General features: G+C 37.6%; 1 protein-coding gene across 1 annotated transcript in view; it reads left to right on the top strand.

Annotated features, from left to right (window-relative positions):
• kntc1 (kinetochore associated 1) overlaps positions 1-18,877 on the top strand; it is a 63,981-nt gene that overhangs the window by 38,146 nt on the left and 6,958 nt on the right. Inside the window, exons 39-58 of the mRNA XM_028824236.2 lie at positions 3,431-3,594; positions 4,099-4,203; positions 4,502-4,630; positions 5,280-5,396; positions 6,093-6,202; positions 8,429-8,642; positions 9,464-9,553; positions 9,861-10,032; positions 11,614-11,672; positions 12,250-12,466; positions 12,561-12,634; positions 13,069-13,279; positions 13,928-14,040; positions 15,559-15,614; positions 16,191-16,269; positions 16,378-16,502; positions 16,644-16,779; positions 17,284-17,379; positions 17,658-17,714; positions 18,495-18,549. Of these exons, the coding sequence (XP_028680069.1) occupies positions 3,431-3,594; positions 4,099-4,203; positions 4,502-4,630; positions 5,280-5,396; positions 6,093-6,202; positions 8,429-8,642; positions 9,464-9,553; positions 9,861-10,032; positions 11,614-11,672; positions 12,250-12,466; positions 12,561-12,634; positions 13,069-13,279; positions 13,928-14,040; positions 15,559-15,614; positions 16,191-16,269; positions 16,378-16,502; positions 16,644-16,779; positions 17,284-17,379; positions 17,658-17,714; positions 18,495-18,549 (2,379 nt within the window). The remainder of the gene's footprint in view (positions 1-3,430; positions 3,595-4,098; positions 4,204-4,501; positions 4,631-5,279; positions 5,397-6,092; positions 6,203-8,428; positions 8,643-9,463; positions 9,554-9,860; positions 10,033-11,613; positions 11,673-12,249; positions 12,467-12,560; positions 12,635-13,068; positions 13,280-13,927; positions 14,041-15,558; positions 15,615-16,190; positions 16,270-16,377; positions 16,503-16,643; positions 16,780-17,283; positions 17,380-17,657; positions 17,715-18,494; positions 18,550-18,877) is intronic.

Raw genomic sequence — 18,877 nt, 5'->3', positions numbered from 1 at the left:
GTCCTGGGTCTTCCCGCGGTCTCCTCCTGGTTAGACGTGCCCGGAACACCTCACCAGGGAGGTGTCAAGGAGGCATCCTGACCACATGCCCGAGCCACCTCATCTGACTCATCTCCCTGCAGAGGATCAGTGGCTCTACTCTGAGCTCATCCTGGACGACTGAGCTTCTCACCCTATCTTTAAGGGAAAGCTCAGACACCCTGCGGAGGAAACTCATTTCAGCCGCTTGTATTCACGATCTCGTTCTTTCGGTCACTACCCACAGCTTATGACCATAGGAGAGGGTAGGAAGATAGATCGACTGGTAAATTGAGAGCTTTGCTTTACAGCTCAGCTCCTTTTTCACCACGACAGATCGATGCAGAGCCCGCATCACTGCAGACACCGCACCGATCTGCCTGTCGATCTCCCGCTCCATTCTTCCCTCACTCGTGAACAAGACCCCGAGATACTTGAACTCCTCCACTTGGGGCAGGATCTCGCTCCCAACCCTGAGAGGGCACTCCACCCTTTTCCGGCTGAGAACCATGGTCTTGGATTTGGAGGTGCAGATTTCCATCCCAGCCGCTTCACACTCTGCTGCGAAGTGATCCAGGGAGAGCTGAAGATCATGGCCTGAAGAAGCAAACAGAACAACATCATCTGCAAAAAGCAGTGACCTAATCCTGAGTCCACCAAACTGGACCCCTTCAGCGCCCTAGCTGCGCCTAGAAATTCTATCCATAAAAGTTATGAACAGAATCGGTGACAAAGGGCAGCCCTGGTGGAGTCCAACTTTCACTGGAAACGGGTTCAACCTACTGCCGGCAATGTGGACCAAGCTCTGACACCGGTTGTACAGGGACCGAACAGCCCTTATCAGGGGATCCGGTACCCCATACTCCCCGAACACCCCCCACAGGATTCCCCGAGGGATACGGTCGAATGTCTTTTCCAAGTCCACAAAACACATGTAGACTGGTTGGGCAAACTCCCATGCACCCTCCAGGACCCTGCCAAGGGTGTAGAGCTGGTCCACTGTTCCACGACTAGGACGAAAACCACACTGTTCCTCCTGAATCTGAGGTTCGACTATCCGACAGACCCTCCTTTCCAGGACCTCCAAATAGACTTTTCCAGGGAGGCTGTGGAGTGTGATCCCTCTGTAGTTGGAACACACCCTCCGGTCCCGTTTCTTAAAAGAGGGGGACCACCACCCCGGTCTGCCAGTCGAGAGGCACTGTCCCTGATGTCCATGCGATGTTGCCGAGGTGTGTCAAGCAAGACAGTCCTACAACATCCAGAACCTTGAGGAACTCCGGGCGTATCTTCTCCACTCCCGAGGCCCTGCCACCAAGGAGTTTTTTGACCACCTGAGTGACCTCAGTCCCAGAGATGTGGGAGCCCACCTCTGATTCCCCAGGCTCTACTTCCTCATTGGAAGGCATGTTAGTGGGATTGAGGAGGTGTTCGAAGTACCCCCACCGAACCACAACGTCCCGAGTCGGGGTCAGTAGCGCACCATCCCCACCATATACAGTGTTGACACGGCCCTGCTTCCCCCTCCTGAGACGGTGTTTGGTGGACCAGAATCTCCTCGAAGTTGTCTGGAAGTCATTCTCCATGGCCTCCCCAAACTCCTCCCATGCCCGAGTTTTTGCCTCAGCAACCACCGAAGCCGCATTCCGCTTGGCCTGCTGGTACCTATTAGCTGCCTCCGTAGCCCCACAGGACAAAAAGGTCCTGTAGGACTCCTTCTTCAGCTTGACGGCATCCCTCACCAACGGGTTCGGGGATTGCTGCCACGACAGGCACCGACCACTTTACGGCCACAGCTCCGGTTAGCCGCCTCAACAATAGAGGTACGGAGCATGGCCCATTCGGACTCAATGTCCCCCATCTCCCTAGGGACGTGGTCAAAGTTCTGCTGGAGGTGGGAGTTTAAGCTACTTCTGACAGGGGACTCTAAACTAAACTAAACTATTTTTTCCCAGCAGACCCTCACAATACGTTTGGGCCTACAAGGCCTGACCGGCATCCTCCCCCACCATCGAAGCCAACTCACCACCAGGTGGTGATCAGTTGACAGCTCCACCCCTCTCTTCACCCGAGTGTCCAAGACATGTGGCCGCAAGTCCGATGACACAACTACGAAGTTGATCATTGAACTGAGGCCTTGGGTGTCCTGGTGCCAGGTGCACATATGGACACCCCTATGCTTGAACGTGGTGCTCGTTATGGACAATCTGTGGTGAGCACAGAAGTCTAGTAACAAAACACCACTCGGGTTCAGATCGAGGGGGGCGGGGGCATTCCTCCCAATCACGCCCTTCCAGGTCTCACTGTCATTGCCCACGTGAACATTGAAGTCTCCCAGCAGAACGAGGGAGTCCCCTGAAGGTGTGCCCTCTAGCACCCCCTCCAGGGACTCCAAAAAGGGTGGGTACTCCAGACTGATGTTCGCCGCATACATGCAAACAACAATTGGGACCCATCCCCCCACCCGAAGGCGCAGGGAGGCTACCCTCTCGTCTACTGGGGTGAACCCCAATGAACAGGCTCCAAGTCGGGGGTCAATAAGTATGCCCACACCTGCTCGGCACCTCTCACCGGGGGCAACTCCAGAGTGGTAGAGAGTCCAGCCTCTCTCAAGGAGATTGGTTCCAGAGTTCACGCTGTGCATCGAGGTGAGCCTGACTATATCTAGCCGGAACCTCTCGACCTAGTGCACTAGCTCAGGCTCCTTACCCTTCAGAGAGGTGACATTCCACGTCCCAAGAGCCAGGTTCTATAGCCGAGGATCGGACCGCCAAGGTCCCCGCCTGTGGCCACCACCCAACTCACACTGCACCCAACCTCCTTGGCCCCTCCTACAGGTGGTGAGCCCATGGGAAGGGGGACCCACATTGCCTCTTCGGACTGTGCCCGGCCGAGCCCCATAGGTGCAGGCCCAGCCACCAGGTGCTTGCCATAGATCCCCACCTCCAGCCCTGGCTCCAGAGGGGGCCCCGGTGACCCGCATCTGGGCAAGGGAAAATGCCGTTCAAAGTTTTTATTCGTCTTTGTCTCATCCCTCACCTAGGACCAGTTTGCCTTGGGTTACCCTACCAGGGGCATAAAACCCCCGACAACAGATGCTCCTAGGATCATTGGGACGCGCAAACCCCTCCATCACGATAAGGTGGCGGCTTGAGGAGGGGCAGGCTGTGGTGTTCTTTTTTTTTTTTTAATCTATACATGATACTCAGAAAAGAATTTAATTCTTTATAGCTGCTACACAGAAAATTGTAAATCAGCCTAATATGAATATTTTTCAAAACAAGCCTGAAGGATTCACCCTGTAAATTCAGAAGTTTTTGCTTTTCTGCTTGATAATTACTATCCAAGGAACATATTTATAAAATTAAACTGTAATGTTGTGTTTTTGTCACTTGTGCCCTTTTTATATTAGGGGTGAATTTCCTCAACCCAGTGAAATCTCCAATGATATCAATGGTACAGAATCTCCGTGAGTGTAGTCAGCTGGAACTGGCGTTAAAGCTGATGGTGAATTTATATGGAACATGTTTGCAACATGTTATCTCCAACAACATGGATCTAGCACTCAGTTCAAAGGTATGTCTGTGGCTAGAGGTTACTAATGGAATACTTTTGATGATTTCATTCATAACATTATCAAACCTGCACATACATGCAAAGTTGTACTGTTCTAGCTTAGAGCTGCTGTTCAATTTCCACTTCACATCATTAAAATGTGAGAGGAATTCTAAGTTCTGAATTAATATTTTTCTTCATTATGTTTCTTGAAGTAATTATTTAATGTCATACAGACTACTAATATGTGTAAGTGCTCCAGTCAAAAGTAATTTTCAAAATCTGCACAGTAAGTTATACAGTAAACTAAAACGTCTTGATGGCTTAGTGATTGAAGTAATTTGAAATGTATAAGCTGTGATTTTTTTTTTTTTTTTTTTGTGTTCCATTTTAAAGTTCAGAAAGTTTTCTGAGTTTTACAACATACTGTAATTTTTGTAAAAAGAAAAACTTTTATTTTGGAGATTAATAGACAGGGTTAAATGTTTCTTCATTTAAATCTATACATTCTTTAAACTGTTTTAGCTGCATAATCAACATACCTTAGTAGAAGATCGCAACTTTATTGCTAGTATGGGAGAAATGACAGTTTCTACCATCAGAGACACTGTTCTGGCTTTACTTCACAAGGTGAGAAATGATTCAATTCTGTATACAGGGCCAAGTGGTCTGGATGCTATACTTTTAGCATTTAAAATGAAATGTCCATTCATGGCTTTGTCCTTACGCATTTTGTATCTTTTTATACATTTTTCTTTATATTCATTTTGTTTTTAATTATATTGTATTTTGCATGTTAAACCTTTTTGTCCTTTGTGTGTGTTAGAGTATACTGAATATATGTATGTTTTTTCTCTGATGGGTCTGCTGTTTTAATAAACATATTTCAATTTTGTTATTTTATTTATATTACTTGTTTTTATGGTAGGTCTTTAATTGTCGGGTAGTTGACTGCAAACTCGCCTTAGGATATTGTACCCTCTTATCCAAGAAGGACGTGTTTGAAAAACTCTGGGATGTAATTAACAACACTTGGCAAAATTACAACAAAATTTTGGTAGGTCTGTGGTATCTGTACATTACACACATATGTAACACAACAAGTGGGTTCAAAGCTGTAGTTCTTTACAAATGGACATGTTCCAAAAGACGCTGCAAATATTGATGGATATTTCACATTTTATAAGTTATTAGAATAGTTAAAAAATAAAATGTGCAACAGTTTTGGTGCCTCTTTATTGCTACTCTGCGCTGTCAGTAAGAATTTGCTTTTCATCCCTTCATCTCAGGTCTGTTGATTCAGGGAACTTACAGCACCATCTGAAGACTCTTTGCTTTCATGAAGTTTTCAGCCCCACATGTGATATTACAACATTAACAATAATCTATCTGTCTGTCTATCTATCTCCGGCCACTCAGTTTTGTCAACTCTTTGATCATAAACTAATCAAGAACACTTTGAATTACCCTGATTTGAATTACCTTCATTGCTGTTATGGAATGAAAAATGGTGACTTTAGTTTTTCTTGGAATACAATATGGACTTAGACAAGATATTTGTTAGTTAAGCTCTAATATGTAAAGCTGTAGAGCTACAAGATGGAGTACTTCACTGTATTTGTGCATGTGTATACACATATATATACTTCAAAAATACATTGTTTTAATTTTTTTTATTGTTATCCATTATCCCTGCGTTATTTCAGGCTGTAGCAGCAGTTGGCAGTCATCTGTCCCATTTATATAAAGAAGAGGACCACAGCAATAAATTTGAGGCGGTAGTCATTGACGCAGAGTGGGGAATTCGGCTTGGCAAGCTGGGGGTAAGTCAAAATGTGACTGTGTGGTGCGGTTCAAGAGGAGATGATTTGTTTGATGTTTAATGCTTTAAGTCAAGTAACTGCTTTAAATGTAATGCAGTTTTTACTATTATTTTGATTTTGATATTTCTCTGTTGGTTCTATTGTTTGATCTGTAAAAATAAAAGGCAGTTTTTTCAAAAATAGTTACATTTTTAGATGAAAGTATAATATGATGCAGCCAGGTTCAGTTTCTTTGCGAGTGGTATGCTCAATATGAATCAGTCAAAAGTTTAACTTAACCTGCTTAAGGATGTGCCTGCATGTTGCATATAATTTTCCTGATCACCTACTTCAGTTTAGGGGTTGCAATCTGGTATTTGGTAAAATAGTATATAAGATTAATTTTGAAGTTGCATATTGCTGTTGGTGCTTTTCTTTTGTTAAGTGTAATTAGTACCTGTGTGTATAGCCTAATAGTTTTATTTACTGAATCCTTAGTAACTTAAACCTTGCACAATGCTGTTAAAAAGTTTTGTGTTGAGGCACATATGATATAAACAAATGTCATGTATTTAATTCAGTTTGCATAGTTGGTATGGTCGCAAAAATTTTAAAACAGATTTCTAGAAAATAAATGAGTAAAACATGTACAGTATTTTGGTTTTCTTTAAAGTTACTTACAAGTATAATCATTGGCTGAATCTTGTTCTTTTTTAGATTTCCTTCCAATCGGTTTTTAGACAATGCCCTGCAAAGAAGAGAGACCTAATACCAGAACTTGTAAAAAATCAAAATGTGAGATCTGAACAGATATTGCAGTACTGCAGGTAATTTTTGTCATTGCAGTGGATTTTGTAGGGATTACTTGCATGACCCAAATATTTGTTACTAATTACTATGAAACTGATACATAGAGGTAAGTATATTTTTATTTGGCAATTAGTTGAAGTAACTGCTGGTCTTTAAACATTGGTCTCTCTCTATCTTATTCCTGTACTATTCCTTTTTGTTTGTAAACTTATACAGTACTATATTTCCTTTCCTGTGCACTTAGATAATACAGAACCTTCCCTGGACTGTTGCATTAAGCATTATGAAGGCTGGTGAATAAGGATCGTCGGATTATATTTTATTAAATGTGTATTATAAGTGGGCGGCACGGTGGCGCAGTGGGTGGCGCTGCTGCCTCGCAGTCGGGAGATCTGGGGACCCGGGTTCACTTCCCGGGTCCTCCCTGCGTGGAGTTTGCATGTTCTCTCCGTGTCTGCGTGGGTTTCCTCCGGGCGCTCCGGTTTCCTCCCACAGTCCAAAGACATGCAGGTTAGGTGGATTGGCGATTCTAAATTGGCCCTAGTGTGTGCTTGGTGTGTGGGTGTGTTTGTGTGTGTCCTGTGGTGGGTTGGCACCCTGCCCGGGATTGGTTCCCTGCCTTGTGCCCTGTGTTGGCTGGGATTGGCTCCAGCAGACCCCCGTGACCCTGTGTTCGGATTCAGCGGGTTGGAAAATGGATGGATGGATGTATTATAAGTCATAAGGATTTACAGTTTTATTCAGAATTTTAATTTTTTAATATGTTGATTTACGTATCAGAAAAATTATCTGTAACTTAGCATCAATGATGGCATTTAGTCTTTTGTGATAGTTGTGGATGAGGCACTTGATTTTCTCAGGTGACAGAGCTGTTCATTCTTCTTGGCAGAATCTTCCAGGTCCCATAAATCCTTGGGTTGTCTTGCATGAACTGCATATTTGAGATGTACTCAAAGTGACTCAATGATACTGAGTTCAGGAGTCTGTGATGGCCACTCCAGCACCTTCACTATTTTCTGCTGTAGCCACTGAAGGGTCAACTTGGCCTTGTGTTTTGGGTCATTGTCATGTTGGAAGATCCAAAAGTGTCCCATGCACAAGTTCTGGACTGATAAATGCAAGTTGTCCTCTAATATTTTCCAGTAGAATGTTGCATTCATCTTGCCATCAATTTTCATTAAGTCACCTGTGCCACTGTACCTCATACAGCCACAGAATATCAGACATCCACCTCCATGCTTCACATTAGACAATATGTACTTTTTGTCATGGGCCTTGAGTTTATGGCCGTGACCATAAAGTCAAAGTTTGGTCTCATCACTCTAAAGGACTTTGTTCCAGAACTTTTGAGACTTGTCTAGATGCTGTATTGTAAGTGGGCTGTTTTTTGGCATTGACAGAGTTATGGCTTTTTTTTCTTGCAACTCGACAATGTAGCCCATTTGGTTTCCCCCAAGTATGTCCTTTATGTGCATCTTAAAGCAGCAATACCACTTGTTTGCAAAGAAGCCTGTACCTCAGCTGAAGTGTCTTGTAGGTTTTTCTTGGCTTATCGACAAATGATCCTGGCAGTTGTGGCTGAAATCTTGGTTGTTCTACCTGACTGTGGCTTGTTAACAACAGAACCCCTAACTTAACAGATGTTGAACACTACTGACAGGCATTTCCATATCTGTGGATATCTTTTTATATTCTTTTCCTGATTTATACAATTCAATAACATATTCTTGCTGGTCCTTTGTTATTTTGCTTTCCCCATGCCTTGATATCCAGCAAAGTCAGTGCAGCTCTGCATGAATTTAAATAGACTATTTATACACAGACAATGATTGTAATCAAGAGTTTACAAGTGTGGACACTGTCCCTTAATTGCCCTTAATTTGAACCTGTGTGTGTCAACTTGTGTGTGTATATTATCAGCTTCAACATTCAAGGGTATGTCAACTTTTGATCAGATCCATTTGGGGGATTTCAGTAATCATTATGATTTAAAAAGGACACGCACAATTATGTGATAATAAATTTCTTCACCTGGGCACACTCTGTAATTGAAAGGAAAGCTTTTAGCATGATTATTTATATTTTCCAAACAATGGTCAATATTTAACAAATTCTGCCAGGGTATGTAAACTTATGAACAGAGCTGAACATAATGTTTCTTAAACTCTAAATCCCCCTTTCAAACCTGTTTGAACTTTCTACTAAGCATTGCTTTAACATTTATTTTTTTTGTTTCCTTTTAGAACATATGATCTAGACAGTGACTCTGCCTTAGTATTATACTTGGAGACTCTTCTTCTTCAAGGAATGAACCATGAGAATGTAATTGGAGAGAATACTTTGGAAAGCTCCGAGATATTAAGTCACAGCAAACTTTTGGAGAGAGCTTTTGAAATTATTCCTAGGCTGAAGAGTACCAGAAATCTGGTTCTCAGCCTGAGTGCAGCCATCCACAAGGTTGGAACCAATTTAAACGATGTACATATTTAGAACATAAAAACCTAGAAAAAGAACATGTGATAACTGTCCAATGTGTTAATAATAATTCCTACGTTCATCTTTTTAACCAGAATTTTTCAGAACAGTTATGTGGAGAGTTGAAGTACTAAATACAAGGCCTGGAGTTGCAGGCTGGTTTAACACATGGTATAATAAGTTTTACAGTGACTTGTATTCAATTGTTATATTTCATAATCAGTGTAACATGCACAAGTTTTGGAAGAAGGGAAATGGTGTACCCAGAGAAATTATGCAAACTCTATAAAGTGACAGTGGAGGTAACTGAACCAAATTCTCTGTAGTTAAAATTTAGCAGCTCTAAAAATTGTGTCCCTGCCATTTATTAACCGTGAATTGACTATGCTACAGTTTTTTTCCCCACACAGAGTTCATGAAAGAGTCAATCTAATCTTCCTCGTTATAGGTTTGATTTGATACCCTTTCATATGGTTTTAGCTGGCAGTGTGCAGCTTATAATTTAATGTGAATGTGGAAAAGAAGAAATCTTCAGTACTCTTATGGGTAGATGTTTAAAATAATTGCTATAACTATGTATTTAATATGCTGTTTTAACTATTCATCCTATATGGGAAGCTTGATTTTATCCATGCAACATTGAGTACAAAGCAGGAACTTCGGCTGGGTGCTTTGCCAGTAGAATCCCTCATGCACACACTTAGTAGGCCTATTTAGATTACCTAATTAACCTATCATTCACATCTTTTGAAAAGGAGGGTATTTTCTTTGAAAACTAAATTTAAAAAATTTTGGTTTTGCAGCTTAGTCCTTACAACTATGAAACAATTGAAGTAATTATCCGGGTGATGCAGATGGCAGAGGATAACACTGGAAACATGAATTTGGAACAGGTGCATATGTTGCTTTTGTTGACTGTGCTGTTGTGTAGTGCATTCAGTCAACTTTAAAATATCATAAAAGTGTGAAACATCTCAGTCATGTAAGCTGTATATTGTATATGTTTTCTTTTTATTGAAATATAATTGCTCTGATCCAATAACTGTAGCTTTTCCTTGCTAGTTTTAAGACATCTAAAGAGGGTTTATTAAAGAGTAACATTCTACATAACGGATAGAGAAGATTGGTTTCTAATTATAATAATTTACATTCTTATACCCTACAGTTTTGTTTAATTTCTCTGTTTTTGTAACTTTTTAGGCTTTAGGATTGTTGCAACACCTGAAGTCATACAAGCGAATTTCTCCTCCTGTTGATGCAGAACACATGTACATTTTGGAGCATTCACTTGAAGTATCCACTTACTCTAAGACTAGGCTACCTTTCCATTTGATTTTATTTCAAACCAGTCACTGCTTTTGGAAAATCATATGTAAGTTATATATTTTCTTGATGAAACTGAGTTTGCAGTATGGTAATTTTTCATGTCAGAACTTGTGAATTTTATATATATATCTATATTTTATATGCGTATTGTATATGTGATCCCTGCAAAACACTCTGACCCAAACAAAAACAGTTTGTGGCCTGATTCATTGCCTGTTGCTTCTATGGTTTCTATTCTTTGCAGCAGCTTCTTTCTGGTGTTATCTATACAATGCTGCCAGTGTTTTGCAGTTAGTATACACTTATAATTGAGAGTTTTCGTTTTGTCAAAAGCAAACAAAATTAGAGTACCATTACAAATTGATTGAGACAGGTGCAGTGGGATCATTTACAGTCAAGGGTGTTTTTTTGTCTCTGGTATTGTCATTGGCTATCTAGTGGAAAAGGACAATTGAGAGAGGCTGTAATTGGAGAAGCACTGCTATATAGTGCAGGGCACAAGTTCGGCTTTAAAAGTACCCAGGTAATCGGGAGAATGGCAATGTTATCATTATCATTGCCAACGATAACAGGTCTGCACCACCTGGAGGGCTTCCAAGCTCAGTATTGGTTGTGGAACTCTAGAGACTATTAGTGCTCCAATAAAACCTCAGAATATTGGAGACCATGAAGAGTTTGTCTAAAGTCCTCCATACCATTAGGTGGCAGAAGGGAAACTTATCTACTCTATACCTTTTCCCAGTTTAGATGGCTAGGTGTCTGACTAGTTGATCAATCCTTTAATTGAAGACTGAGATTTGTGATTTCAGGAACTCTTGTGACAGTTTTTGGAAGCAATTGCCGGATGACACATACAGTAGAGGTTCCTTAGCCTTCTCGTGAACCTGGAAGTAGTGCCTGGACATCTTATTGAACCTGTTTCAGGAAGAGAAATAAGAGGACTCCCTCATCATGGACAGGATGAGCTTAGAGTTGGAAGGAGAGTTATTAAGAGTTTGACTTTCCAGACAAGTAGAAGAATATGCTAGATGAGAGTGAGTTAGAGGGAAGAGAGTGAACAGAAAGAAAAGCAGAAAATATCAGAAGGTAGAAGAGCGGATCTGCCTTCCTACGTAGTAAATAGATAGAGATTGAGATTTATGTACTTGGCCCCTGTATCATTTTTGTTCGGTCTCCAAAACCTTGTACACCTGTTTATTGTACTGTTTTGTTGCAATAAAATTAATTTCTTTTGGCCTCCTTTGCTTTGCTTGTGCTCAGGATGACTTGTGCCTTAAATTTCAGATTGTTCAAAAATGCACTGTGATTGTGTGGCTTTCTTGAAAAGATATGATGGGGTTTGATCAAAATCATTTGCAACTGATATCTGATTAGCTTTAATTTGGAATGTCTGACTGCATGTATGATTATCTGTATATGGGTTTGTGTGTGTGTATATATGTAATATGTAATTTAATATACACATGCAGTACATAAGTATCTTCAAACATACAAGAATTTTCAAAAAGAAGAAAAAATGTTTTTGATTTGGCTAATGGTAAGAGAATTTTTACAGTGAGGCATTATAAAAATGCATTATATAGTATATTGTGTTAATATACTGTAATAGTATTAATTCTATTTTCAGCTGTTGAAATCAGTGAAGATACATTCCCGACCTTGCTGCTTATATCCAAACTAATGAAGGTATTTCATTACTTGTAACATTAAGTTAAATTTTCTATTAGTAGGGGTTTTTTTTAAGTTAAAAATTCACAATTTCATCACTATTTGATTTTTATTCACAGAAAACATTTGGGATGTAAACCCAATGCTAATTACTTTATATAGTAATAAAGATGATTTTGTTTTTCCAAGTTATAAAGTAACTGCCACATTTTTGCTAATTCACCTGATTTCTTCTTACCCTTTTTGAAGGCTGGGAATTCAGATAGTTTTAAATGTTTACCGTGGTAGGTAAAGAAAATAATGTATCAAAATGATATAAATATTTAGTATGGAAATGTTTTAATCCTTGCACCTAGAAAGTTTAGTTCACTTTTTAGAAGAGGATTCTACTAATTGATATGTCATTTTTACACTTTCCATAGTTTTGTTCCAGTTTTGCTTGTAATGTATTGTGCAAGTCATAAGTTTTGAGTACACATATCTTAATTTTTTTTTTTTAACTATGTTTTATTCTCTCAAGTGTCCTGCTGAGTAACATGCAAACTATTCTTGTTTTAATCTTCATTACTGCTCTTTCTTCCCTCACTATCAACAGGTGTGTCTGGACAAACTTTACATGTGTGCAGTAAATCATATGTTTAAAAAGCATCTAATGCCCAAGTCTATAAAGCAGTCAAAAGAGAGAAATTGTCCTGTGCTTACCAAAGATTTGGATAAAACCGTCCAGACAATTAAAGGATACCTCTTGTCCATCTCCAATCCTGAGTGGGCAGCTGCCACTTCACACACTATTGCTCAGGAGCTTCCAAATGGTAATGTCATTGCAAAGTCTTACTTAATTTTTTAAGTTAATATAAACAACTTCCACAAAGAATTCACGTGTCTATTTTTTTAACTCTTCAATAGGACCTGATAAAACAACTGCATTAAAATTCTGCTTGCACCTTGCAGAAAAATGGATTGCAGCTACTACACCTGAGGTTTTTCTTTCTCATTTTATTCTTTTTTACTTAACTATGATAAATTAAATAAATTGTTACAGTACTCATTCTATGAAATGCATTCATTCAGTTTCAAGAACTGTCATCTTCCTGCATTTTTTTTTAATTTGAACTTTACCTTTTTTTTTTTTTTTTTTTTTTTTTTTTTAAATCTAAATTCTTTTTAGAATTAATAATCCTATATAAGTGAAAGTTGTGGTAATGGAAGACGTATGCCTAATTTTGATGTTTGTGGTACAAGTTCAATCTTAATGTGTATGACAGTACACATAAGATTAAAAAAGACAAACAGATTAAAATAAGGAAAACAATAAAGAATTTTTAGGTTTTACAAGATTAACAGTAGACTTTCCTACCTAACTTTAAATAATGGTCAAGAGATTTACATTTTCTTTTCCTTGAAATCTCCACAGGATAAAACACATCCAAAAGCACAGTTATTCTTAGAAAAAATTAAGGCCCAGTACCAAAGATCAGCAACGGAAAATGTTCTGATTGCCTTCAAGTTGAACACTCCAGAGTATCTAAAGCTTACAGCCTCCCCTGCTAAGCTTATTGTTTCACTGTATGAGCATAGCAGCATCGAAAAGAGGATAAGGAATCCAACAGACAAAGATTATCCTGGTATGTATCCTGTAGCTCATTTTAAGATTAGGATACAGAGTATCAGAACTTTTTTTTTTTTCTTGCAATTTTGTAGTTTAATAATTTAGGAACAAAAAAATCTATTTACTCTATTGTTGTGTACTTGCCTTTTAATTGTTTTGTTAGAAGTGAATGTGTGTTTATACCCCAAGAGTCATTAATGTTTTACTTGTTTGTTTTCCGTTTCTTGCTGCCTTTATTTAAAGCTGTGCTATTTTATAGATTGTTTGGGTCATTATTCTCTTGTGTATGTATACCTACCTGGTGACAGTAGCTGTTACCACTGGAACACAAAACAGGTCTGTTCTAAGGCTTTAGTGTTAAATTGGGAGCTATCCATCTACTATATTGGGCACGCTCAGTACTTAGTTAAAGGATTTGGATATATCATGGTAAAACTATATCCTTCCCTTTTGAATAGATAATTGAGACTGCATTTTTAATTAAAACTTGAATGAATGAAATTACATGTATTTTAATGCTTCTTTACCTAAAATGAAATAAACTAACAAACTGGTCCTAGTCACAAAATCTCAAAAGTTTGTAGGGAAGGTTGCGAAGAGTAAATTGTGCACATTTATCTCATTTTTGTAACTTAAAAAATGGTGAACAATTCAATTTTTTCAGATATTCATGCTGCTGCAAAGGAGATTGCCCAGATGAACAATGTGGACATGTCAAAGATCAGAGATGTGTTATTGGAGAAATGGCTGTGCCAAAGTACTCCTCTTGTAACGGATGTGAGTGCCATTAGATTTGTTTGTGGTTCTTTAATTTGGGAAGTGGCTTGCTTTTTGAATGCAAAACAGAGTGGTAGCTAGCACAGCATGTCTGGAAAAGTGTCTGTATTTTGTGTTTTAACATTTTTATTTTTGATAAATTATTTATTTTTTTATCTTCCGTTGCTTAAGAAATTGTTTATTTTTTTAATCAATATATTGTGTAGTTGAAAATGCAGTATAGTGAAGGTTAAAAAAAAAGCTAGTAGTCTTTCATTATAAATATTACAAAGCAACCTATTAAAGTTGTCACAAAACTGTTAATTCCAAACACATTTAAACTATATTATTTACAGTATGTGCACTGGGCTTTGTAATAGTTATATGCTAACTTATGTCCAAAACACCACACAAAAAATGGAGTATTTTGAAAGTAGTGAACTATACCTATTGTTTATCTTGGCATCTGAATTATAAAATAAATATGGGAATTGTAGTCACAATATCCTGATAGGTGTACAGCACAACCCAGGGCAGCTGGATTATCTTACATTAAAGCAAAGCATGTTACAGAACGTTTCAGTTTTCAGATATGACCTCTCCCCGGTTGATTTATAGTGCAACTGTACAGTTTGTAATAAATGCATAGGCACAACCATGCAGTAGGTAGTGTCTTATTTTCCTTCAACTTGTTTTTTCTCAGTTGACTCTTTAAAACATACACGAGTAACACCAAATTACTGGAGAAATGTTCAAGAGCACTTGCTCTTACTTGGTCAGCTTTATTTTCTCAAAACCTTGCATTAACTAGTAAAGATGTATTTTCCTTTAGAAAATTTAACCACACTATATCTGTTTGCCTTTATCCTACGTGGCATTGCATTCTTTTTTCCATGTTTTTAATTGCTTACAAAGGCCCATTATTAATTCCCATGAGATATATATATATTTTTTTTTTATCTCCACTGCCAATTAGTTTAGGAGTCAAGGGATAGATGGTCCTTGTGGAAATGGTGGTTCTCTGGGTGCTTTTGAATGCATAGTTCACTGTGTAGAATGGGGGTGCCAATGTTGCACATGCATTTAATGCAACATGCAATGGGTTTTGAATCTTGTTTTTATTTTTTTCATTTTCAGCTTAGTGTTTACAGGTCATGTCTAAGAGAAAGTCTTATGTCTTAAATTTACTTATTTTTGTGCAGAATTGGTGTCCAGTCAAATCACTATTTGATATACAGTACTAATGTATCCGTATCCAGTTAAAATGTAACAACAACTCCACATGAAATTTTTCTGTTTAGATTCTAAAATTGAATGTTTTAATTATTAAGATTGCTACCTCATCTAAAATTATGAGCATAATGAATCTAAGTATTGGTTTATTTATTATTTTTCCCCTTTTATGTTGAAGTGGTTTAAATTCCCAGAATGTTGTGGTATACACCTTACTTTGTCTCCAGAGAATTTATGAATGTTTCGTTGTTGCATGCAAAATAGATTTTTCTGGATGTAATTGCTCTTGTGTCTGTGTTTGTTTAGGAAAACAAGGCCCAGGAGTTTCTTTCTGACATGCAAGAAGACCCAGAGCTTATGAGGTAACATGATTGTCTTTATTAGGATCATTTTTAATAGTTTTTGTCTTGTAAATAAAGAATGCTTACAACAGACACTTGAAGCTGCCCCGTTTATTTGAAATGCCTCATTCATTCTGTTTTCCTGCTTTTGTTTTCTAGTCTTTATTTTTCTATCGCTTCTCTTTATTTAAAGTAATTATTACTACCTTTTTTATCATTTGGTTCTTTTTTATCCATTGAAAGATTTAGGTCTATGACTATAGTACTTCTGTTTGCACATAAATTTCATCACTGTCCTATGATAACAGACCTAGTTTCTCTGAAAATGAAGTTTTGGTCTTTTACAAGTGTATAGTTGAGGAATCCTGTCTGTCACCTCCAAGTAAATTATTATTCATCTTTTTCATGAACAACAACCTCTGCAACTCCAGCCTGACTTTTGACAAAAGTTTTTATTGACTATGCCATTTTCACATGTATCTGAAGATGCCATTTTACATTTTTATGTATTGCGTGAAATTTGTATTGTTTAAACAGCAGTGCCTCTTTTTTACATTTTAATGCAAGAAACTGAGATTTTTTTAAAATTCTTTATAGAGTGATATTTCTCCTTCAGACATACAGCATTGATCATAGTGCAAGGATTCTATATACTATTGCCACTGCTGAAATGTCCGTAAGTTATGTCTGGCATAATTAAAGATTAAAACCAGTTCAAGTTAAAATTAAGTAATTGAAATTTGATGAATATTTATTGTTTCTTTTTTTCTCCCCTTTCTTGAAGCCCATTAGTTCATCTAGTGTGCGACTTGCATTCTCCCACAAAAGTCGTGCTTTATTCTGCCTGCTGCAGATCGCAGATGAGGACACAGTTGTTATGCTTGTTAAAACTCCAATTGAAAAAGTCAAGTAAGGTCATAGACCTCATCAGATTTTTATATATATTGTGATGTCTTGTTTTTTTACATTTGCTTTTCTGGTTGCAAAATACAAATATGTATATATAAATATTAGTATTAAATAAAACAAATTAGGTTTACTTTTAAATAGGTATTACTTGAAATGCTGCATTTATCTCGCCGAGTTTGAAGCCCTGAATATCCCCTACACAGTTGAGTCATTCCACAGCAGTCTTAAGGAAGGCATGATCAAGGGCTTGTGGAAAAATCACAGCCATGAGCCTAGGGTGAGTTAAATCTCTGCTCTTCTAAAAAAAAAAAAAAAAAAAAAACTACTAGTAAATACTTTATTTAAAATCAGTTTCACTGTTCAGATAATTCCCTGAAGTAGCAGGGCAAGTTCAGTTTTGCTATTAAGAATTTCATGCCTAGCCCATGTTAGATTTCTGTAATGGTTAAGATGTTAACTACTCAGCACTAGCATTTCTTAATGTTTGTGTATGTACCTTTTTAGTCTGCACACTTTATAGTGCTTAGAGCCTACACTAAGTAAAGAGCATTATACAGAAATGAATTAAATTAAATTCAATTTGAATATTCACTGAATCTTTAAATTTCTATAAGGTGCTTTGTCTCACACAGAAATAACTCCGTAACAAACTAGTCAATGTTAGATTTTTTTCAGTTGCTTGTACTCATGGGAAAATTAAGCTCTGAAATGTAATTATTTTTTAATAAATATATATATATTTTAAACTGTAACACACAATAAACATTATTTTTGGTTCTAGGCTGTAAGACTGGTTACAGAGTTGTGTTTGGAGTATCAGGTGTATGATTCACAACTCTGGAATGGCGTTCTACAGAAACTGCTAAGTTTCAACATGGTATGTGATGAGCTCCCAATGTGCTGCTCACAAAAGCACTTTGATTTTCTGTATACTTATTGTATGCCATACTTTTTGTGAATGTTTCAAACTTTCACCAATTTGTAGTTGTGAATGTTTCTTTACATAATTCATAATAGTTTCAGTCTGTTTATTTCTGTATGACTTTATTGTTTTGTGCATGCTCCCCAACTTGACTTGACTTTATTGTTTTGTGCAGTGTTTAATAGGTTATCTCCTCAGTGTATACATCATAGTAAAATTGTTTGTCTTAACAGAACAGTTACATCAAGAAGGTCTTGGTAGCTGTAACTGCTGTCCACTCACTGTGGCAGGCAAGTATTTATATTTTCAATATGTCTCCATGCACTCTTAAGTTCCTTATATTTTTTGCTAAACTTAACATTTTTCTAATGTGAAATATCAGGTTGTTTTGTGTTTTGCATACTTAAATGCTGGTTTTCCTTTTTTCACTTGTCTTTAACTTAACTGTTTGCCTTACCATTTGCAGATTTGTTTTCGATTCCACTTTATTACCACAAAAAATGGATTGTAACTTAAATCCACTTTTTTCAAAGCTTCCACATTGTTTTCCTGCTTCTTAATATTTTCGTGCTTTTTTGGCTAGTTATGTATTTTAAAATATTTTCGACATTACTGAAATTTTATGATTTACCTGGTGGAGCATTAGTGAACCACTTGTGAATTTCATATTTTATCTGATTAGCGGTGAATTTCCAGCCAACATGATAACATATGTAATAAGAGCAAAACAAAAGTGCACCTGTCTCTCCAAAACCTATAGAGTATACATTTTCATACACATTTGTTCACATAAAATATTATCGAGTAAGGTTGCTGTCAAAATTAATTTGTAATAATTTCAGTCAAATTTACATTTCACACAAGTCATGGGCATAAGAGACGTAGTACCATAACAGTTCCAGACACATGTTTAAATATATTAAATACATAAAATATTTCTTATTTCCTACTTTTTTGTATTTTGACAGTATTGCCTTGTATATTTGCTTGTTTGAGATTTAAGCTAACTGCATGTATGTGTGTTGTTCTCCCATACTCCTTCCCTTTTGTTTTCCTGTATCAATTAATAGATTCCCAGTTTCCACAGAGCTTGGAGAAGTGTTATTCTTACACCCTTTATGTCAGGTATTTACTTAAAAGGGTTTTCTGCAACATTCTGATGAAATTTTGTGCTTTTTAGTTCCATATTTTTTATAATACATAGAGGTTGTTTAACTTACAGTGGTGTGAAAAACTATTTGCCCCCTTCCTGATTTCTTATTCTTTTGCATGTTTGTCACACAAAATGTTTCTGATCATCAAACACATTTAACCATTAGTCAAATATAACACAAGTAAACACAAAATGCAGTTTGTAAATGGTGGTTTTTATTATTTAGGGAGAAAAAAAAATCCAAACCTACATGGCCCTGTGTGAAAAAGTAATTGCCCCCTGAACCTAATAACTGGTTGG

The sequence above is a fragment of the Erpetoichthys calabaricus genome, chromosome 18 (assembly GCF_900747795.2).
Source record: "Erpetoichthys calabaricus chromosome 18, fErpCal1.3, whole genome shotgun sequence".
Taxonomy (NCBI): domain Eukaryota; kingdom Metazoa; phylum Chordata; class Cladistia; order Polypteriformes; family Polypteridae; genus Erpetoichthys; species Erpetoichthys calabaricus.
The sequence above is the reverse complement of the archived record's forward strand: the minus strand, read 5'-3'. Positions and strand labels throughout refer to the sequence as shown.